Raw genomic sequence first — 23,361 nt, 5'->3', positions numbered from 1 at the left:
CTGCAGGCTACAATTTTCACTTGCAGCGAGGTATTAAATTGAAATTACCCCAGATGTAATTGTCATACAAAATAATCCTGGAGACATGGGAGTGAATGCTTTTTCAAGATGGGGTTTTATTGCTTATACCGGGGTTTGGGGCTCCACCTCTCTATACATGCCAGATGCAGGCATGTGTGGCAGAGCCGGGGCAGCACGGCACGGTGGGCTGGAGCTGTTGGCCCAGAACACGGTGAGGCATCTGCCGCTGGCCAGTGGCTCGAGAGGAAAAGCTGGAAGGACACCGCTGGGGAGCAGAGCCCAAGACTTGGGGTTGGGTTCATGCAGCTGGTAGGGACCACTGTGCACTAACTCAGGTGTGCAAGAAATGCCACGTGCATTTTCTGTATATCACCTGGATTTGGCTCCAAGCCCAAGTTCTCCCAAGGTGGTGGGAAATGGGGCTTCAGTCATTGTCTGAGCTCCCTGGCCCCTCTTAGGGCCCAGTGAGGCCCTAGGGTCTTACCCAGTGCTCTGCAGACACCAAGTGTCTGTCAAACTGGTGACCAGCCAACGCCCTTGTTTCTAGCCCTTCAGGTCTGCTTTGCCCCCAAAGTCTCACCGTCTTCTGCCTTTCCTTCCCCAGATGCACCCTGTTGGTGTATTACACGGACCTCCCACCCACCAGCATCATCATCACCTTCCACAACGAGGCCCGCTCCACCCTGCTCAGGACCATCCGCAGGTGAGCACACCCTGCTGGTCTGCCGGCCGGCTCCAGGCCAGCACTCGGTGGGGGCCTGTCTGCTCACTGGGAGCCCGGCCTCATGCTGGGAATGCTGGGCACCGTTTGACACGCCACATGCGTCCACTCAGCCCCTGCTCATATTGCTGTGAGGGAGGCTGTTGCCCCATTTCACAGGGAGAAAGGCCTGGGCTGTCAGGTAACTTGCGGAAGGTCTCAGTGCCCTTGGCCTTCTCTGCCGTGCTAGACGGCCTCTAGAGCAGGGGTCCCCAACCTATGGTGAGTTGTATAATTATTGCATTACATACTGCAATGTAATAATAATAGAAATAAAGTGCACAATAAACGTAATGTGCTTGAATCATCTGGAAACCATCGCCTCCCTCCCTGGTCCGTGGAAAAATTGTCTTCCACGAAAACGGTCAGTCCCTGGTGCCAAAAAGGCTGGGGACCGCTGCTCTAGAGCATGGGCTCCAACTTTCACAGCTGCGGGAGGAGCTGAGGCCCTGGGAGGCCGGGTGCACAGCCCAGCCCCAGCATCAGGCTGGGGTTAGGACTCAGGTCTGCCAGGTGCCGCCCACCCAGCCCCCTGCCTCTCCGCCTCCTGCACAGCTGCCCGGGGAGGTGCTGATGCAAATCAGAACAGTCTGTGGGCATCGCTAAGGTTTGCCGTCCTGGCTGTGTGCCTTGGGCTCCAGCCCCATTCCCCCTCGAGACTCAGTCCACGCTCAGCGCCTCGCCTGGGTTGTGTTCTTGCTCTAATGGGTGCGTTGTGCTCTGTGTGGCCTGTGGCCTGCATGGATTTTTGATATGCCCGAGTCTCAGCGCCAGCCCCCAGCAGAACTTCCCTCGGAACACAGACCTGCACCCGGAAGGCTTGCCTGGGAATTCCTCCCCCGGGTTCTTCAAAGGCCCTGGCTGTTTCGCTCACCTCTTCTCCCGGTGCCCTCCCGCCCCCAGCATTTGCCTCACCATGTGTCCCGCTTTTGTGCAGACACACCTTGGCCGTGCCCAGCTGGGGAGGGGCAAGGCCATTGCCGTGCCCACCTTACAGCTGAGGAAACAGATTGGAGGTGCTAAATCAAGGTGTAATGTTGCACAGTTAACAGTAGTGAAGCAGGATTCCAGTCCACGCACTCTGACCCCAGAGTTCTTTTCGGCAGCCTGACTAGGGCAAGGCTAGTCCCAGTGGTGGGACGGAGCATCGCCAGGCAGCAGGGTGCCGCAGCCATGCCCGCCAGCAGAGTGAGAACCCTCCATACCTGCACACCCCTGTGAGATGCGGTTCGTTAGCGTCCTCCCAGATCTGTTGCACGGCACTTCAGATGGTCGCCTGACTCCACAGAGAAGGAAATAGGATTAAATGTAGGCCAAAGAAAGTGCACCAAGCACAGCAAATTCTCTTGCCATTTCCATCAAACAAGCCACACTTTTCCTGTCTCCCTCCTGCACCCACATGGCTGTGTGCCGGCAGGAATCCCCAGGTGATGGAGGTGAGTTCTGCAGTAGGCTCTCCCCGAGGAAGGCGCCGGGTCTTCAGCCCACCTGTCACTAGTGATGAATGTCCACTGTGCACAGTCAGCACGTCCTGCAGAAACACAGCGAGGGGCCTGTCCAGACACGAGGCTTTCAGCTTGCTGCTTCCACTCATCCAAGGGACAGCTCTGTCTGCTGCCCAGAAGTCCGGGGCCACTGGCGGAGCTGGCTTTGTCCTCCAGCTGCTTGCCCGTCCTGGCTTCTGCATTCGCCCACAAGCTGCCAGATTTGAATTTGATTTCCCAACAAGGCAACAGCTCTTGACAAGAAAATGTGCCAAGTCACTGTCAGGTGTCAACCGTGAGTCTCACGGTAGATTAATAAAGTGCCTGGCTGATTTATAAACTGGTATGCGTATGTGTGGGGGAACAGGGATGAGGACGTCCGATATACCTGGGTCTGCTCTGGTGAGGGGAGATCGGAGTGTCTGGGCCTCCTGGGCTGAGCAAACGCATGGTGGAGCAGAGGTGCCAGGCCACTGCCCCCCACCGCCCACCCCCTCAGGATCTGCTTGGGCATGGGGTGAGGGAGGGGGGAGAGACGGGGGCAGGGAGGGGAGAGTGCAACAAGCCAGTGGCAGACTCTGCCTTCCCTGCCACCACCCATGGTGGCTGTGCCACAGGTCATGACTGGGCATGTCTGCTAGATGTTTCCACAAGGACACTATTAGCATCTGAGAGAGGTTCCTGGATGTCCAGGCTGGTCTATCCTTGTCCTTCAAGGGGTTCTCTGATGCCAGGCACGTGCACCCCAACACACTCACATGCACCCCATTGGGACCTTCCTCTGGGCCCTTCTCTGCACATCACTACTCTGACCTTTAATGCATTTTTCCCACATCCTCTTCAGTGAGCTGCCTTAGGAAAAGGACTGTGTCTTATTCATCTCTTATTAAACTCCCTGTGGCTCAGTTTCCCAATCAAGGAAATGGGAATACTAATCGTATGTAGCATGTAGGGTTGCTTCAAGCTAGCTCAGCTGAAGAACGGAGAACTGTGCCTGGCACAGAGTAAGTGCTCGATCAGAGAAAAGAGGCTCTGGGACATTTAAAAGGGCACTGCGCTTAGAGTCAGAAGACCCGGGGTCAAGTCCCCACCTTACCACTTCCTAGCTGCGTGACCTTGGGCAGGTTGTTAACCACATTGGTAAAAAAAAAATGGTAATAAAAATATTTTGTGTGTTTCTGTAATAGTTCTATCACATTTCCCACAATGCACTTTCCTCTGGGGAACCTCTCGGACATTGGGGAGCATTACAGTGCAGTGTGGGGGTCCCGGGGCCTTCCACTCCCCGTGCCTCCCAACACTGTGCTTATGTTCTCCAGGTGCTACAGCCACGCTCAGAGCTAACCCCGCCAGCTCTGAGATGTGCTTTTCCTCTTCCTGCTGCTCCTCCATCTCTCTTTAATAGTAGAAATGATACTTAATAACATTAATATGGTAAATGTATCCTGAGCTTCGTGGCCTACAGAACACAATCCATCCCTCACTCTGGTTGGAGCCTCATCCTGAGCTGGTGCAGTGGGTGGTTTGTGCCACGCCAAGGCCCAAGGCCACGTGCTGGGAAGCGGGGAAGCCAGGCTTGGGCTTCCTGCCTGCCCCGGGGTGCGGCCCCAGCTCCCCTGTCCACTGGCCTGATGGAGGGCTGCCCCGAGGTCCTGGGCCCCTGCACTGTGGGAGGGGGCTTGGGCCTCCTCAGCGCTATGCTTTTCAGAAGACACTCAGGACGTGCCAGATGACTTAGCCAAGGTCCTGTGTTAGCATGAGCTTCTAGCCTTGGCAGACAGCAGTGGCTCTCAAACTTGAGCAGGCATTAGCAGCCCCTGGCGGGCTTGTCAAAACACTGTTTCTTGGGCCCCATCCCCAGAAAGTCTAACTCAGTAAGTCTGGGGTGGGGCCCAAGAATTCGCATTTCTAACAAGTCCTAGGTGATGGTGGTTTGGGGATTGCACTTTGAGAACCACAGCTGAAAGTCATGCTCATTGCTATTATTAGTTTCAGTATATGGTTTCAATTAATATCAGTGCCCTCATTCAGAGAGCAGCTGCCGTCTGCCAGGCACGGTGCGCTCCTTTCCTGCGGCTGAGGAATCCTGGTGCTGAAGGCTGAACGCTTACTGAAGCTCTCCCCGCTAGGGAAGGGCGGATGCACAGAGAAAGTACTTGAACTCAGGTTAGTCTCACTCCAGAACGACTACACTCAACTGTCAGCCGGCCTCGGGTCTTCATTCTGCTGGTATTTATGGAGTGTCTGATAAAACCTGCCTGCGTAGAGCACCACGGAGTTCACAAAGCAATTTCAAATACATTTCCTCATTTCATACGCACAAAAGCCTGTGAAGTAGGTCAAGTATTAATATCGCCTGCTTTTACAAGGAAAATGTAATTACAGGAGGAAAAGGAGGCGTCTATCTGGTTCAGGACTGCACAGCTCGTGGGTGGTGGAGCCCACCTGGCCTCTGAGCCCGTGCTGCCTCGCCACCTCTGGGGGCTCCTCGGGGGCCACAGTTACGGTGCAGCGGGCATAGATGCTACCTGCACAGCCGCCCTCTGGCAGAGAGGTGAGCTGCATATAGGAGACTCAGTTCTAGAATGATCTCAGGCAGAATGTGGCCCACATATGCTGGTGGGTCCAGTACTTGCTCCCATGCTAAGGCCACGTAAGGAAGAGCACAGGGCAGGCAGCTGAAGTAGGGGTGACACAGAGAAGAGCCATCCTGCTCTGGGCCCCGTAGGGAAGGGGGAGGGGGGTTGCTTTGCTGTAGACACGTGGTGAGAGGGAGGAGGGAGGCTCCAGCAACCAGGGTTTGGGGACTGAGTGTGCACAAGGGAGGGCCCTGGAGGACCATCTGGGCCAGGCCGGGTGTCATGAGCTGGACTTAACCTTCTCCTCTTCCAACCACCCAGGTACCCAGAGCACAAGCCCATCTCGGGCCCTCCCTGCCCTGAGCCACCTCTAACGGGACCCTGCCACCACGCCAATTGCTCTGATTAGAGGTGCAAAAACAAGCCAGGTGTTACCAGGAAATGGTCTAATTAGCACTTACTGCTGACGATTTCTTTTTTTTTTTTTTCTTTTCTGTTTTAAACCCTGGACATTTTTTATTCGCTAATCATCTCTCAGTTCAACCAGCACAGAGCCGCGCGAGATTTACCTTTTGATGTTCACAGAAGAGAACTCTTGAATTTCAAAGAGCCGGCAGGGATTTGGGGGAATCGAATGCAGAAGCTACAGCCGTAATCAAACCTCATTAGAGGTTATTCTTCCAGCAGGTTTTCTTCTCTCCCCTGCCTCCCTCCCTGATTAGAGGGCTGGTGGTTGTGTTTGTGTGTGTTTTCTGTGGGACTGGCGTGGTGAACGGTCCCCTCCCACACCCTCTGGTGGAGGCTGTAGCGTTCTTCCCCTCCCTGACCCCAGCTCCCAGCAGACAGTGACCGTGGGCTCGGGGCTTTGTGTTGGGGTTCTTCTCTCCACCTTATACTAGTTGCCGTGGTAAAAATTAAGGCTTCCTAAATATGGTAGCTCCAGGCAAAGTTCCCTTCTAGGAGAGTCTCCATCCTGCATAGAAAGGGTGGCTCATCAGAAACAGGGCCCAGTGTGGTCCTCCTGGGACGAGGCCCACAGCACCTCTGCCAGCACCCACTCTGAACCCCCTCTCCACATACACAGAGCTCAGGGTATCCCATGATGGCTGATGTGGCCCCGACAGGTTTCTGAGAAACCATGTGGTTTGGAGGTTTTCAGGAGAAGCAGGATCCAGCCTTCTCAATCAGGTATAGGACCCGGAGTTAACGCTGAAACCCAATCCTTGCTCCTGGGTCAAGGCCCACAGCACAGGAGGGGTGACTGAAGTCTATTCAATTCAAAAATCATTGATGATGCAGAAAATATTAAATAGTAATAATTGCTATTATTTATCATCACGTAATGCCAACTATCATGCTAAATACTTCATATGCATTTTCTCCTTTAAATTTCTCAACAGCACTGTGAAGTAGGTACTACTGTTATTATCCCTAGTTTATAGTTGGGGTACTTTGCTGCACAGAGCTATACAGTAACTTGCCTGAGGTTACATAGCTTGTAGGAAGTAGCTGCTAGACCACAAGCTTCAGGAGGGCAAAACTCATTCTCCTCTGTTCACCATCACATGCCCGGTGCCAGGACACAGCAGGTGTGCTGTGACGTCCCTCAAAGGAGTGGTGATGGGCCAAGGCATGCTGGACTCTGACAAGACGGAGAGCAGTTGACAAGGATCTGCCTTGGGTTGTTACCCTTTAGCTCTGCAGTCCCCAAACCCCAGGTCACAGACCAGTACTGGTCTGTAGCCTGTTAGGAACCGGGTTGCACAGCAGGAGGTGAGCAGCGGACTAGTGAGCAAAGCTTCATCTGTATTTACAGCCGCTCCCCAACGCTGGCATCACCAGCTGAGCTCCGCCTCCTGTCAGATCAGCAGAGGCATTAGATTCTCAGAGGAGCACGAACTCTACTGTAAACTGGGCATGTGAGGGAAGCAGGTTGCACCCTCCTTATGAGAATCTAATGCCTGATGATCTGAGGTGGAGCTGAGACAGTGATGCTAGCGCTGGGGAGCAGCTGCAAATACAGATTATCATTAGCAGAGATGTTTGACTCCACAGAGACCATAATAAATCAATTGCTTGCAGACCCATACATATCAAAACCCTATCAGTGAGTGGCAAGTGACAATTAAGCTGCATCTGGTGGCAATCTTTATAGTGGCAAATGAGCATCTTCAATTGTAAAGCTGCATCTGGTGGCAGACTTTAGGTCAGATTCCAACACTTATTTTAGTCCACTTCATCCACACCTCTTTCCTGTGCTGCACACTTGTGTCAGTCACAGTCTTGGTAAGCCCACAAGCTAACCCTAGCAAAAATGAGTAAAAGACAAACGTCACTGGAGAGCTTCTTTGAAAAGGGGGAAAGACCCAATGATGAGACAGCAGAAGACTCTAAGACTGCCAACAAAATGAAAGCTGCATTTGAAGGAAAATACCAAGAGTCTTACTTAAATTACGGGTTCATTGCAACAGGTGACTCACATTCTCCAAGCACACTTTCTATGATATGTGGTGACTGGCTATCCAACGAAGCCATGAGACCTTCAAAACTGCTTCGCAACGTGGAGATCAAGCACCTTGCATTAAAAGACAAGCCTTTGGAGTTTTTCAAAAGAAAAAAAACATGAACACGAGGAACAGAAGTAATGGTTGAAGGCCACCACTTCATCAAATGCGTCTACACTGACAGCATCACTCTTAGTGGCTGACCGCATTGCTAAAGCTAAGAAGCCCTTTACTACTGGTGAAGAGTTGATCCTGCCTGCTGCTAAGGACATTTGCTGTGAACTTTTAGGAGAGGCTGCAGTTCAAAAGGTGGCAGGTGTTCCTCTTCCCACTAGCACCATAACTGGATGAATTGATCAAAAAGCAGAGGATATTGAGGCACAATTGTTGGAGAGGATTAATGAGTCACTGTGGTTCACAATCCAGGTTGACGAGTCTGCTGATGTTGACAACAAGGCAGCAATGCTTGTTTTTGTGCAATATATTTTTAGGAGGATGTGCATGAGGATATGTTATGTGCACTTTCGTTGCCAACCAGCACCACAGCTGCAGAACTATTCAAAGTCTTTGAATGATTACAGATCAGGAAACTGAATTGGTCATTTTGTGTAGGTATATGGGTGGATGGAGTGGCTGCCATGACTGCACGGCTTTCTGGTTTCACTACTCGGGTCAAGGTGGTCGCTTCTGAATGTGAGTCTACGCACTGTGTCATCCACAGAGAAATGCTGGCTAGCTGAAAAATGTCACCTGAACTAAACGTTTTTCAGGATGTGATTAAAATTATCAACCATGTTAAAGTACATGCCTGTAACTCACGTCTGTTTGCACAGCTCTGAGGAGATGGACGCAGGGCACACATGTCTTCTCTTATGCACAGAAGTGGGCTGGCTTTCTAAAGGTAGGTCACTGGCCAGAGTTTTTGAGTTACGACAGCCACTCCAGAGATTTCTTTTAGGAAAACAGTCACCACTGGCAGCACATTTCAGTGACACAGAATGAGTCGCAAAACTTGCTTACTTGTGTTACATGTTCAACCTGCTCAATGAACTCAATCTGTCACTTCAGGGGAGAACGACAACTGTGTTCAAGTTGGCAGATAAAGTGGCTGGATTCGAAGCCAAACTGGAATTGTGGGGGCGATGAGTGAGCATTGGGATTTTTGTGACATGTTTCAAACATCAGCAGAGATTTTGAAAGAGACTGAGCCAGGGCCTTCTTTCTCCCAGCTGGTGCACGATCGCCTATCTCAGCTTTCAAAAGAGTTTGAGCATTACCTCCCACCCACGAAGGACCCCTAAACCAGGAAGGAATGGACCCATTTGTGAATAAGGCAGGTGAATTGACTTTGTGCTAGAAGAGGATCACCTGCTTGAGATCGCAAATGATGGTGGCCTTGAAAGTACATTTTAGACAACTTCAAATCTCCATACGTTCTGGATTAAAGTCAAGGTGGAATATCCTGAGATTGCCACAAAAACACTGAAAAGCCTGCTTCCATTTCCAACATCCTATCTTTGTGAAGCAGGGTTTTCTGCTGTGGCAGCGCCCAAAACGAGATTACGGAGTAGTCTGGACATCAGCAACACACCTCGGTGTCACTGTCTCCCATCACCCCCAGATGGGACCATCTAGTTGCGGGAAAACAAGCTCAGGGCTCCCACTGATTCTGCATTATGGTGAGTTGTATAATTGTTTCATTATATATTACAATGTAATAATACTAGAAATAAAGTACGCAATAAATATAATGTACTTGAGTCATCCCAAAACCATTCCTCCCCCCACCACCAGATCTGTGGAAAAATTGTCTTCCATGAAACTGGTCCCTGGTGCCAAAAAAGCAAAAAGCTTGGGGACCGCTGCTCTGGCAGGAACAACAGGCGAGTGAGGTACAAAACCATCCAACCTTCAGGCTCAGGAAGTGAGAAAAGCGGTAGGATCAGATACAAACTGCTGAGGGATCCCAGAGGAGGAAGTAATTAATTCTTACTAAGTGGGCTGGAAAGCTGTTAGAGAGGAAGTGACATTCGAACTGGCCCTTGTGGGCAGCGTGGGACATTTCGAGCAGTGGCAGCAGCTGGAGAAAAGCTCTCGGTTAAGAATGAGCAGGACATCTCGGACTGCGGCACTGGCATGGAGCGGGTGGGGGTTGGGGGACACAAGGGCCAGGTTCATGCGGCAAAGGCCTTAGTAGTGTGCTGGGGACCGGGATGGAGAAGGGAGGAGCCACTAGAGGGTGTCAATTTATTTGCATTAGCGAGGAAAGTCACACAACCAGATCTGTGCAGCAGAAAGCTCACTCTGGCGGCCACGGGGAGAGGCCGGGGCAGGTTGAGGCTATTGCAGTAAACCAGACAAAAGAGGTTGGATCAGGGCAGAGGTGGCAGAGGTATAAGTAGCTGGAGTGACATTTTCAAATAACACCAGCCAGTCTTGTTCACTGATTTACTTCGGGGTTCCAGGGAGCTAGAGGATTTTGGGGATGTCTCCTGGGTTTCTGTGTGGGTGGCCGGGTGGCTGGTGGTGGCAATCACTAAGGGAAGGCAGAACTACACCCTGCTGGCTCACAGATGGACAGTGTGACTCGACAAGCCCTGTGGTGGCTCTGAGTTTTCATTCCGCAAATGCAACAGTGTCTGTTTAAAACTCAGGTTAATATATAGACTTTGCCGCTCGAAGCCATAATGATTTTTTCTCTTTCCATCTCACAGCGTGTTAAACCGCACCCCGATGCATCTGATCCAGGAAATCATATTAGTGGATGACTTCAGCAATGACCGTAAGTGATGTCGCTGCCTTGCTCTTTAGGCACCACTGTCTGTTCCTGCCCCCGTGCAACAGGCAGAGGTGAGAGCACTGGTTTCCTGGGGATGGAGGAAGGCCCAGGTTGGTAATAAGGATGGAAGACGTTGTGTCCGTGGCTGGGCTCAAGTAGGAGAGAAGCTTTACTTTAAAAAAATATTTTCTTGGGTTCTCTGCTGTGAGTCTTTGAGGACCTAACCAGCTAAATTTAGTAGATTCTTGATTTGGTTGGTGCGTGAGTATATGCGTGTGGATGCATGCACACTTTTGTTTGTGTGCACATATGTGCAAGTATGCACGGCATGCAATGAACATATGTCATTGCCCCCTAACCTGCATTCCTGGTCATAGAAAAAGACACTGAACCTTCAAAGGATCCACACTGGGACCTAAAGCCCAGAAGCAATGGCCACCACTAGAGATTCTTCATTCTTATGCTGCAATAATCTGCAGTCTGGGCCGAGGCTAACGTGCCCTCTCTCTGCCATTCCTGGAGAGGTCCACGTGGGCCCTGTCCTTGGGACCCCGGGGGACCTCTCATCCCCTAGCCCTGACACGGTGCATGGCTGCCTCCTGTCTCCCAACATGCTGCTCATTACCATCTCCTACCTTGTGTCCCCAGTCCTGCTGTCAGAGAACCTGGGTCCCAGGCTAATTCACACCTCAGGTGCACTCTCCAGAAAAAAACATGGGAGTGTTTCCAGACATCTGTGTGTTCGAGTTGAAACGCACAATGATGGTAGAAGCATTGTCGGAATTCAAGTGTGGGTAGTGCTGACACCTCCCCTGAGAGCCAGCATCCCAGCAGCCTGGGTGCAGTTCCGTGCAGGCAGCTGTATCCAGCAGGACAGCCTCCTCCCAATGATAAACCGGGGGAAACAGGGTGGCCACTGGAGACAGCTCTGAGTCCCAGCAGAGTGGAGCCCACCCCACCAGGACTGATGCCGGAAGCTGGGCACAGGGAGCCGCTGCCACGCTGGGGTCTGCTGTACAAAGCTGGAACCCATGGCCGGTGGCACAGCCTTGGAACCTCTGGGAGTGACACAGAAGAGTGGGCTGTGCGTGAGGCCCAGAGTCATGAGATCAGGACTCTGAGTTCTGGGACTCAGTGATCTGGTCTCCTTCCCTGGTGAGGAGGAGCTTGGAGGTGAGGAGACACTCGCCGTGGTGGGGGTAGCTGGCACTGAGGCAGGAGAAGGGACAGCTGCTGGATTCCTTTGAGAGCAGAATGGCCTAGTGATTAGAGCATGGACTCTGGAGCCAGCCTGCCTAGGTTCAGATCCCAGCCTTGCCACTTCCTCACTCCCTGGCTATGTGCCTTGAGCAAATGATCAACCTCATGTCGTCAGTTTCATTGTCTATAAAAAGGAAATGATAATAGTATGTATGGTTTATTTAAGGATTAAACATGTCAACATTTTAATGCAATAAAATGCGATAGCCTCAACCAGGCCGCCTTCCTTGGGGCCTCCAGAGTGAGCTTTCTGATGCACAGATCTGACTATGTGACTTTCCTCACTAATGCAAATAAATAAACTGACACCAAAATGATGGGGCCAAGGTATGGAGCTCAGAGGCAAGAAACTGAGGGGACAGCAGGAAAGCCAGGGGGCACCTGGGACAAATACCTAGAGCGGGGTCTCTTGTCCACCCTGGCACCAGCACATCTCCCTGCGTGACAGAGAAGTGAACCGGCTCTGAGTGACAGCAGGCACGCTGGGCTGATCCTTCCACAGAGAGGGTCTCCATACTCTGAAAGGAAAGTCCAAAATCCATCTCGACCATTCGTGGCCTCCCAGCAGTTTTTACGAGAGGCAGCAGGGGGAACAGGACTCGGATCTCATGCTTTGAATGGCCCCAGCCAAAGGAGAAAATCCCCAGGTGACTAGGTCAGAATTTCCCACCTGGAGTGTTTTCAAGCAGGTGCACAGGTGTTGCTGTGTACTGACCTGCACCAAAGAAGCCCACCTTGTCTAATGACAGCAGTGATCCATCAGCCCCTCCACAGTCTAGGAACACCCTGGAGTTAGGACCTGGCTCTGCAGTGGGGGGGTGGGGGGGACAGTGGTGGGGCTGCCTTACCTCCCCTTCAGGTTCACAGCGGCATCATGCAAGTGCGTCCCAGACGCTCACTCGCTCGGCATAACCTTTTGTCTTTGTAGCCGATGACTGCAAACAGCTCATCAAGCTGCCCAAAGTGAAATGCCTGCGCAACAACGAGCGGCAAGGTAGGTCCGTGCAGCTGGGCAGGGCTCAGGTGTGAGTGGTGTGGGGATGCAGGGTCGGGGGTGAGTTTAGTTGTTCTGGGCGAATGCTGGGCGGCTCTTCTATGGTCTTGCTGGAAGACAGAGCGAGAGTGGCAGCCCCTTTGGTCATTTGTTTCTAACCATAGGTCTGGTCCGGTCCCGGATTCGGGGTGCTGATGTTGCCCAGGGCACCACTCTGACTTTCCTTGACAGCCACTGTGAGGTGAACAGGGACTGGCTCCAACCGCTGCTGCACCGGGTCAAAGAGGTGAGTGGGGCCAAGGGGCGGAGCTGGGTTTCCCTCCACCAGGTGTCTTCAGGCCTTCTCAGGCACATCACCTCACACATGCCCCCAGTTCCTCGGGGAGATGGGTGGGACAGACTGCTGTCCCCATTTTATAGATGAAGGAACTAAGGTGGAGCAGCCTGCCTGAGGTCACACAGCAGTCCGTGGTAGAGCAAGGACCAGGATGTGTGACCAGGATTGTCACCCACAGCAGACCTACACTTGGGGCTGCTGCAGCTGGTACATGACACATGCAGCTTCACGGGCAAGAGAGCTGCCCAGAACTGTTTCTATCAGAGTGTAGAAGGTTCCAGAAAGGGAGCCCTTATGAGTGCCTTTTGTAGGAAGGAGGCAAGAGAATTAACCAGGCTTCATCCCCGGTTCCTAAAGCCTCTGTCTTACTTCCACCACGTGTCACCCTCACCCAAGGGCTCCACCACGCCTGCAGGCTGGATGCTAAGAGACCTGAGTTCCTGCCTCTGTTTGCCCATAAATTACTCTGGAATCCGATATGCATCTTTCTTTATGTCTCAGTTACTCCTCTCGAAAGTAAACAAAACACTTTAATTCTTCCCATCATTATTTTATATTCCAAAAAGCCCATCGTCCCCCCAGCTGACCTGTGGAATGTGTGGCCTCTGTCCTGTCCGTGACTCTTGCTGAGTTGCTGACGCTCACGGCAGTCTGTGAAGTAGGAGGTCAGGTGTTTTTAACGTGCCCGTTTCACAGATGGGGAAGCAGTCTCGGGCAGTTCTGTAACCTGGTGTGCTATTCCCTGGCCGGTACTGCCAGCACCCGGGCCCTGGGTGTAACCTCAGCTGCGTCTTCCCTGGGCTGTGGTCACTTCCTGCCCGTTCTTCATCCCACCTGCGTAATGACGGTGTTAGGGACGTGGAAGAATCCTGCTCTGTGAACTGCTCAGAAGAGAACCAGGGCATCCTTACCAGTGTCGTCTGTTCCAGTGAGAGAGCCTCGCTGGGTTTTCAGGGTTCTTGCACATCCGTGACCATTTTCCCTGAGGCTGGGAGGCTCGTCCACTCAGTGGTATTTAGAAAACTCCCCTCTCTACCTCCCTGTGATACAAGCCGGGCAAAGAGGTCTGGACTGGGAAAATTAAGTCATGAACAGATCCTTCAGTCGAAGGGCTTTGCCTGGCACTGAAGGCCCTTCCACACGCCCCTCCTCTGTGCTCCTGACTATGGCAGCGGCACAGCTGGGCCACTCCTTGTCCCTGAACGTGCCTGCGACATCCCCACTGCTCCAGCTCTGCTCCACAGGCCCCTGCTCTTCAGCCCCGCCCGCCTTCCCTCCTCTAGGAAGCCTTTCCTGACGGTGCGGCCAGCAAGGGTCACTCCTGGCAACACTTGTCCCCTTGGTCCACCAGTTCCTCTTCTGGGTTCTCTGTCTTCCCTAACACAGTGGTCCCCAGCCTTTTTGGCACCAGGGACCAGTTTCATGGAAGACAATTTTTCCAGGGAGGGAGGGTGGGGGAGGCGGAGCTCAGGCGGGACGCCACGGCCTGGTACCGGTGCCAGGGGTTGGGAAGCGCAGCCCTAACAGATTCCAAACCCAGTGGGGACACCAGTGTCTCCTTGTGGCTGCCCTGCCCGTCACAGAGCAGGAACTCGGTGTCTGGAAATGTCAGTAAGAGACCAGATGCCCCAGGGCGGTGATAGTGTTGGAATAGGAGAAAAGCAGCCTCGCGCCTGCCCTTAAATTAATCAGCAGACATTTATCGAGCACCTGTTTTGGGCAGAGTCCTGAGGTTGGAACAGGCCGTGTAAAAGAAATCCAACCCTGCTTGGTGAGACCCAGTGGGTCCCTGAGAACTCGTGCCGCACCGGTTTGCAAACGGCCTCCAGGGAAGGGGAGCACAGCAAGTGGGCACAGGGGGAAGCCAGGGAAAACTCGAGTAACAAGGAAATTCTTTGAGGAAAAGAAATATGGAAAACACGTGGGCACCTCTTGGTTATTGAGGTAACTGCTCCCCAGCAGGAACCTTTATTTCCGAGAAAGATCTTTCTGCCTGAGAGCTGCTGACACTACCCTAGGCCAGTTCAGTCGTTCTCTGGTCATTCATGCCTGGAGTTAAAAGGAAACTTCAGTGCGTAAAACAACAACTAAGGGTTAGGAAGCAGGATGAGAACTAATGTTTAGAGTCTAGGAGTGCTTAGCTGGGGAAAGGGAGGGGTTGGAGACGGTGCCTCTGTTCACGGGGGGATTTCTTAGGGAAGAGACAAGGTGTTCCCTACCTAAACTAAGGTCATATTTAAAAAAAAGTGGATTCAAAACTGAGGAATGTGGTATCATGGAAAACTTCTTGGCAGGGGACAGAGGAGGCTGGGACCTCGTTTTCCATGAAAGTATTCCATGGTCATTGTAGACATTTTGGAAAATGAGAAGCCGTAGAATAAAAATTAATCAAAATTCTACCATTGAAAGACATCCACTGTTAACATTTCTTTCCATTTAGGATCTTTTTCCCTTTGCAGAAAGTGTCTTTTTACATAATGGTAATCATACTGTATTTATATAATTTTGTATTCTGCTTTTTCTCTTAATGTTATACATCAGCATTTTCTGAGCAATGTTTCTAAGGTAACTTGCCCCTCACCCAGGACGGCAGATGTGTCGCAGTATAAATAGTCTTGACGTTCGTCTCTGAGAAAGAAATGAAGGGCTGTGGTCAGGGCACGGTCCAGCACCCACCCAGCACGGCTGGCCCCTCCTCACTCGGCCCCACCCCTCGGGGGCCCCTGCCCCAGCCAGACCCCCTCCCCCTTCCAGGTTGCTGGCCACATACCCAGGAGCTGAAGCTCACTGGGCCCTGGCTCTCAGTACTTGTTGGGGGCTGCTGGGCCAGGGTGTGGTCGGGGCTCAGACCTGACCCCAGGAGCTCTCTGCCCAGAACTATGCCCAGGCCTCCGTGGGTGCAGCCATGACAGTAATGGACTCAGTCCCCATGGCCTCTGCCCCCAGGCTGACTTTGTATATTTGTGTGTGTTGTGTTGTAAAATATAACACATATACCAAAATTTACTATTTTAACCATTTGAACGTGGGCATTTCAACGATTTTACTATGTTCACGGCATTGTACAACCCTCACCACGATCTAATTTTAAAACATTTTCATCACCCCAGAAGGAAACTTTATACCCATTAGCAGTCGCCCCTCATTCTCCTCTTCTCTCTGCCCCTGGCCACCACTAATCTGCTCTCTGTCTCTATGGATTTGCCTATTCTGGACATTTCATATAAATGGAATTATATACTATAATATGTGTCCTTTTGATCCTGGCTTATTTTAGCATATTTTTGTGCTTTATCCACATTGTAGCATGTATCAGTATTCCTTTTTATGGCTGAATAATATTCCATGATATGTATATGTCATGTTTTGTTTACCATTTACCCACTAATGAACATTTGCATTGTTTCCACATCTTTACTATTGTGAATAATGCTGCTATAAACATTTTTGTGTCCAAGTTTTTTTTTTTTTTTTGAGGACCTCTTTTCAATCCTTGAGGGTACATATATGGAGGAATGGAATTGCTGGGCCATATGGTAATTTTATGTTTAATCTGCAGGGACCCCCAGGCTGACCCTGTCCCTGCAGGATGCATTAAGGGAGCCTTGCTTTCCCTGGACAGCCTTAATGAACTGCAAAGCCCTTTCCATCCCAGTGGCTCCGAGTCCATCTCAGAAGCCCTCTCTGAGAAATGTGCTCATTTTTGCATCCGTGGCCAGCCTCACCTACTGGTCAGGCAGAACCTTGGGCTCCTTCAGTGCCTGCCTGCTGCCAAACACTCCTCGGGGAGCCATTCAGCCCCAGGATTGAGCTCAGCCGCCCACGCTAAGCTCCTCGGTCCTCTCCACTGGCTGCACTAAAGCTTTCCTAGCAGAGAGATTATAGTCAGACAAGCCCAGGAGCCACGGTCCGGCTCTGCCCCTCGAGGGGCTGCAGAGGTTTTTGCTAAGACCCTGACTTTTTGGATGACATGAGACAGTTCCTCTGGGACAGCCCTTTGGGGATAGGGAGTGTGGGCATGTGTCGGCCTGGTTTCTGTGTGTCTTTGTATGTGTCTTGTGTTAGAATAGAATGTGATTTGATCTTGTGCGTGAAAGTAGAAATGTTAAGCTGTAATTGGAGTTTGGGATTTTCAAAAATAGAAAGAGATAAGGAAGAGGCTGGGCTTGAGCTGTCATGAGCTGTCCTCAGCTGGTGTTTTCCACACTGAAAACCTCCCTGGCTTTCCTTCTCTTCCTTTCAGTTACATGAACATACTTGAAACCAGCACCAAGTTGGGTTTTTTTTTTTTTTTTTTAACATGGGCTTCTCTTTTCCCCCTCCTTATCTACATATTTTTAATAGGAGAAAAGATTTTAAGAAATCTCAATCCCTGTAGCATTTGGTAAATTTATATAAATATTAATAATAGCTTATATATTCTTCCAAGACGTATTGAATGCTTTCTTCTCTTTTTGCTCACAAAAGCCCTGTTGGAGAGGCAGGGCAGTTCTGCAAATAGTAACTTGTCTTCACTTTATAGATGAAGAAACAGAGTCCCACAGAGTGTGCTGACTTGTGAAAGGTCACACGTATTCTAGATGGCAGAACCAGAATGGGAACCCAGGTGTCCTGCCAACTTGTCACTGATCCACAGTGTCACCTCCTTGAGGACTCCCCTGCCCCCCTCTCCTCCCCTCCCTCCAGGCCAGCTTAGAGGCCCCCGGGCTGTGTGTCTACACACCTGCATCAGAGCCATCTCACCTGTCCTCACCTTCCCTGGACTGGGAAGTCTTACTCATCTTTGTACCTGCCACCACTACCCCACAGCAGGTACTCAGGGATGCTGGGTGACCATAGGAGTGAACGTCCCTCGGAGCTTTTTGATTGCCCATTCCCAGTGTGGTTTTAATTACATGACTCACTGGAGAAATGGGAGGTATGACGACGGCAGGATGACGATGGCCACGGGCTGGTGCATTCAGCCTCTGTTGTTGCTCCCAGCTGGGGAGGGTTGGGTGGGAGTGGGGTGGGGGGTAGGGCCTTGGACCTGCATGGGGGAGGGGAGAGCAGGGGATGTGGTCCAGGATCTGCCCAGGTTCCACCTGCCGCCTGCTTGAGCTGAGCGTGGTCCTAGCTTTAAAGATACAGCCTCCTGGGGCACGAGGCAGGGACCTCCTGTGAGTCTGGGTGTTTGTATTGCAAGTCCCTTCATCGGGAGCCTGCAGGAGGAGAAGCCATCCTGTTCAGCTGCAGCGTGCTTACTGGCAGCACCAACAGTGTCCTCGGAGGCAGTTAATAGACGTCCTCTTTTAGCCAGCACAGATTGAACACCTGCTGCCCACCAGGCTCCGGGCTGGGGCTGAGGGATACAAAAGTGGCACTTAGAGAGGTCGTGCCCTGGCTTTGATGGCTCATTCGTAAAGTCTCCTGCAGCCCCTTTCAAGGTCGCGGCTCCACACACACTCAGCCCCAGACATCCCTCACTGCCTGTCTGGTCTCCGTGACTCGCAGCCAGGCAGACGCCACGGCCGAGCTGTGACAGAGATGATGGGACAGAACCCTCAGAGCTTATGGGGGAGCACACCAGAGCTGTCGCAGCCCTGGAGGCAGAACCCATGCATTGCTTCTGGGAGTCTGTGGCCAAAGTTGAACAGCCAGCATTTTATTTGGCATCGTGGTTTGCAAATATTGGGGGAAGATTTATTTTAAAGTCAAAGCAAAACAAGATTGCAGTTTAGGGGGGGCCCTGAGAACAACCTTAGGTTCAATCGTTTGCTAGAAGGACTAAGAACTCAGAAAAACTGTTACAATCGTGGTTGTGGTGCATGACAGTGAAAGGATACAGATGGAAGTCGGCAGTGGGAGGAGGTGCCAGGGGAGTTCCGGGCATGAGCTTCCAGTTGTCTTCCCCCAATGGGCCGTAGGGACAGCGCTCACTTCTCTCAGCAAGGATGGGAGGCGACATGCATGGAGTACTGCCAGTGAGGAAGCTTGCCCGGACCTTGGTATCTGAGGTTTTCCTTGGGGCTCAATCCCATAGACAAGGCTGACCACCCTCATGGTCACCAGGCCCCTCCAGAGGTCAAGCTGAGTGGGTGCTGCGTGTTCCAAGGCCCTCACCCTAAATCACATTGTTAGCATAGACTGCTGGTGTAGCCCACGGCTCCTGGGGAAACAAAGACGCTCTTCTAGGCAGGGTATTCCAAGGGTTTAGAGGTTACCTCCCAGCAGCTGGGCAAAGGCCACACCTATCTTCCGGTACAGTTAATCCTTGACTGTGTAGGAGGCGCAGAAGGACAGAGTGCACCTGCAGAGGCCCCAAAATTCAAAGCAAAGGCAAAACAAAGACTTTGTCGGACATAGCAGAGATGTCTCTGAACATCTGAGGACATTTCCGAATTGAAGGGACAATTGTGTGTGTGTGTGTGTGTGTGTGTGTGTGTGTATTTGTATGGGTGGCGAGTGTGTGCCTGCCGTGTACATCTACACACAGTCACACAATGACAGTGGCCCAAGAAGAGCCCCAGAGGAACCGTGGCAGCTGGGCAGGTGCAGTGCTGACTGTGAATGAGCATCTGTGACATCCCAGAGGTAGAAGCAATGCATAGAAAATGAGCATTTCTTTCCATGTGGGCCAATTGGTTTTCAGAGGCACCTTGTTACTGTCAGAATGAGTCACATGTGGGAGGCTGAGGGCCAAATTAAGTCTGTGAACTTAAAATCAGACACTCAGTGAATCTGGAGCTTAAAATAAGAAGACAACCTCATTTGGAGGAAAGATTGAAGCAGGAAATTAAATGGCTTCAAGGAGAACCAGAGGTTCCTGCCTGTGTCGGCCAAAAGGTGGTTGGTGCAGAAGACGGGAAGAGCAGTCCTGCCTGGTTCGCAGACACCTGCTGGCTTTGCCGGGAGCTTCCCAGGCCGCCTGATTTCCGTTTAGCTGTCCATCTTGAGTCTCCATGTTCAGGACAGTTTCCCCACTGCGCGCCAGGTACGGGGGTACTCACCCAGGATTGGGAAACCTGAAAAATATGGATACGATGCCTTGATGGTCACCCCACCAAGGGCTGGTGACTTGGGCTTGCATATTTTGAAACTGTTCTCTGGAGGATTTTCATGCCTACAGATGGGGTAGCCTGGGGGAAGAAGGAAGTGATGAGGCTGGAAAGCTAGAGACAAGCTTGTCCTGATGGTCTGGGCTGCCAGGCCAAGGAGTCTGTACCTCATCTTAGAGGCAATTAACGTTTTTAGCAGTTGAGTGGCAGAGTCAGATTTGCAAATTGGAAAGTCAACTTGGGGGGCCATAAGTAGAATGAAGCAGAAGAGAAGGAGGCTTGGGTTTAAGAGTCCCTTGCAGTTCCCCAGTCTTGAGGGTGGAGGAGAGGCAGGATGAATTCAAAGGAGTGAATTTAGAGTTAGAACCAGCAGGACTTGATCTGGTTGACAGGTGGGTGAAGCTACTCCATTTAGTGCTGGGGGGAGGGGGATATGAGATGATTCTGTTAACAGAAATAGGGAACTTAGGGAGAGGAGTGTGTTGGGGGAGAAGAGGATGAAGCCACCATTGGAAGGGCTGAGTGAAGTGCACGTGGGGGTGGCCAGTGGCTTCTTGGATCTGAGTCTGGAAGGGAGGAGGGAAGGCGGGACTTGGCACAGGTTTGTGAGTATCTGTGTACAGGGAGCAGCTGAGTTTGGGAGCCTCCGGAGATGCCGTCCATCAACTTGTCCGTGAGCCACAGGCCTGGAATGAAACTGAGAGGTTCCCTGGGGGTGTGTGACTTTGCTTCTTAGGACTGCAGGCTTGGGGTCGTCTTCCCAGCCGGATCTGCCTCCTGGAGCCCAGGGAGGGGAAGGACTTCCCGGTTTCCCCTTCCTCGGTGCACAGCGCTCCCCAGCCAGCCTCCAGCTGTCTGCACCGTTCTCTGATGGCCGCTGTGGCGGGCGGAGGGGCCCTGGCAGTCAAGGGAAGGCGCTTAGCATTTTAGGCATCAGAACTGGAGAAGTCCCAGTGTCCAGTGCCCCATTTTATAGATGATAAAACTGAGACCCAGAGATGAAAGGGCTTGGTCAAGGCCACAAAACCCCCATCTTTGGCACCACCAGGGAGGCCTCCCGAGCTCCCTGACTCCCCTCGGGCTCCTCACGGCACACTGAGCGCACACCTGTTGTCTTCCAGGACTACACGCGGGTGGTGTGCCCCGTGATCGACATCATTAACCTGGACACCTTCGCCTACATCAAGTCCGCCTCGGAGCTCAGAGGGGGTGAGTGGGGCTGATGCCTTCTCTCGGGTGGGGACAGTGGGGAAAGCTCTCAGTGGCTCGTCTGGAATGCCCGGCCTGCCTACAGTGATACAATAACTCCAGCTTGGCTCTTAGCACCAGAACAGAACTGGAGGTGGGCAGAACTCCAGTGCTTGGACAGCACTCACCCCAGGGCCTGAACGTGACAGGAGCAAGGATTCCCCGGCTGTGTGGGGCCCACGTTGCTCTGCCCCCCCTCTCCTAGACACTCATCCCCCATCTCTGCCCAGGGCCTCGTGCTTCCCCCCAGGACCAACTTTGAGGTGACTCATGTAGCCTAGGGGCCTCTCCCAAACCTCCTGCTCACGGCTTCTCAAGACTCAGGGCCAAGGGCCAGCCTCCGTGACCGTCCATCCTGTCGTCCCCAGGCCCTGCCCTGGGCTCCGTATCCCCTGCCCTTTATTCCTAACTCTGCCCAGCAGAGAAGGTTCGGAGAGGCCGTGGGAGGTACAGAAAGAGAAGGAGCTGAGAGAGGGAGCTTTGGCAGTCAGGCTGCTGATCAGCCCAGGTGGGACCTGTGTCCCGGGGGCCAGCTTCTCAGGGAACCCGGTGCATTCGTGACCTTTCTGGAGAAGCTCTGTGGTGCTTCTGAGAGACCGGATCAAGCAGGTCAGTGCTGTGTTTCAGGGTTTGACTGGAGCCTCCACTTCCAGTGGGAGCAGCTCTCGCCAATGCAGAGGTCTCGGCGCCTGGACCCCACGGAGCCCATTAGGTAAGAAGGAAGGGTCCGTGTGAGGGTGAGAGGGCAGATCTGTCCCCACTGGGGGCCTTCCCTCTGTCACGTGGTGTAGGGAGGCCTCCATATGAGATAGCAAAGGACCGGGCAGAGTCGAAGAGAGCCCTTTGCCAAGGCATCTCCACTTTTGCCCTCATTGTAGGAGATTTTCGTCTTCATGGAGACTTCTAGCTAAGGGGACGGGGCCTGGTGGAAACCTGCTGAGGAGTGTGGTCTACTCCCACACGTGCCATGACGTCCCTGTGTTTCCTGCTACTGTAGGAGGGTCCCATGTGGGCCTCTGGTGAGGGAAGGATGGTTCTCCAGGGCTGGGAGCAGAGACCCTGAGTCTTAGGTATCAGGTTTCAGTCCAGGAAGGTTGAAACAGCCACTGCTGTAAGTGGAGGCCAAAAGCAAGGCACAGCCACTGCTGCGTATTAACAAGCACATCTGTCCCTTCTGTGTGAGAACATGATGGTGGCATGGACTCTGGCTGCTTTGCTGAGCTGTGGGTGGCTTTGTCCTGACCCACATTCTGTCTTGCAGGCCCACAGTGACCTGCACATGGTGGCAGGTGTCTGCCCGGGGCCCATCTGAGGGCTCAGCATGGAATAGAGCATAGTGGCCACCCCATGGGGAGCCCGTGCTCTCAGCATCAAGGGCATGTGGCTTTGATGTCCTACCAAAGGCTGGGCGGTAAACCTGTCCCAGGACTGAGATTTCTCCATCTAGCGGCTCAGGGATGCCCAGTACTATTCAAAGGCAGCTCTGTGTCTCTGATGCTGCCACATAGTAAATGTTTGATCATTTTCACCAAATTGACTTCCATCAAATTGAAAACCAAAGGGGATGTGAAGAGCTGTGAATAGGGATACGAATGGTGACACTGCTGACGGGGGTGGGACTCTGTCTCACCTACCTGCCATCCCTCCCCTCACTGGAGGAGGGAGGGAGACTGGCATCAGCTGGCCCCCAGACACTGTCCTTTGTTTCTAAAGGGAGCAGGGGCACTTCTTCCCATGCTGAGCCTCAGGCAGCTCACATCAGCTCCTCAGCCGCTCAGCGTGCAGCGTGGCATGGGGAGAGCGTTACCTGTCCAGACACCTCGAAGGAATGGACCAGGTCAAGGCCAAGGTGGTGGTGCCGCGGCTCCCTCTGGGTTTCCCTGTCTCTGTCCCAGTGCCAGTGTTCTCAGGACAGGTTCTCTTCTCATGGGGCATCTCTGCTCATCAGAGCAAGCATTTACTGGGATGAGGCCAATTCTCAGGGAACAGCAAGGTGGGGTGGCATCAGACCTGGGTGTCTGCACAGCTCTCCCTCTATTACTTGTTTGATGTGGGAGAAAACTCCCTTCGCCCTCTGGACCCACTGAATGGGGGCCAGGTCCTGAGGGTTTGCCCACCGGCCCCAGCCACCGAGTCGTTCTTACACCCGTCCTTGTACTTGCTGGAGAATTTACTGGGACTCTGCTCCCCCGCCTGCCTTCCCAGCCCCTTTCCTTTCCAGGCATCTCACAGTCATCAAGGCAGGGAGACTGGGGGGGGGGTCCCCAAGAAGAGGAAACAAAGGGTATGTCAATGGAAACTAAGACAAACTCTGTCATAATTTAAAGAGGTTTATTCTCAGCCAAATTTGAGGACCAT

General features: G+C 52.4%; 1 protein-coding gene across 3 annotated transcripts in view; it reads left to right on the top strand.

Moving 5' to 3' along the window:
* The window catches only part of GALNT14 (polypeptide N-acetylgalactosaminyltransferase 14), a 205,902-nt gene that overhangs the window by 153,298 nt on the left and 29,243 nt on the right, over window positions 1-23,361 (top strand). For all 3 annotated transcript variants that reach the window (XM_045549331.1, XM_045549332.1, XM_045549333.1), the window contains exons 3-8: window positions 626-724; window positions 10,063-10,130; window positions 12,316-12,381; window positions 12,546-12,667; window positions 20,877-20,964; window positions 21,631-21,715. In XM_045549331.1, coding sequence (XP_045405287.1) covers window positions 626-724; window positions 10,063-10,130; window positions 12,316-12,381; window positions 12,546-12,667; window positions 20,877-20,964; window positions 21,631-21,715 — 528 coding nt within the window. The remainder of the gene's footprint in view (window positions 1-625; window positions 725-10,062; window positions 10,131-12,315; window positions 12,382-12,545; window positions 12,668-20,876; window positions 20,965-21,630; window positions 21,716-23,361) is intronic.

Source organism: Lemur catta, chromosome 4, assembly GCF_020740605.2.
Source record: "Lemur catta isolate mLemCat1 chromosome 4, mLemCat1.pri, whole genome shotgun sequence".
Lineage (NCBI taxonomy): Eukaryota > Metazoa > Chordata > Mammalia > Primates > Lemuridae > Lemur > Lemur catta.
The sequence above is the reverse complement of the archived record's forward strand: the minus strand, read 5'-3'. Positions and strand labels throughout refer to the sequence as shown.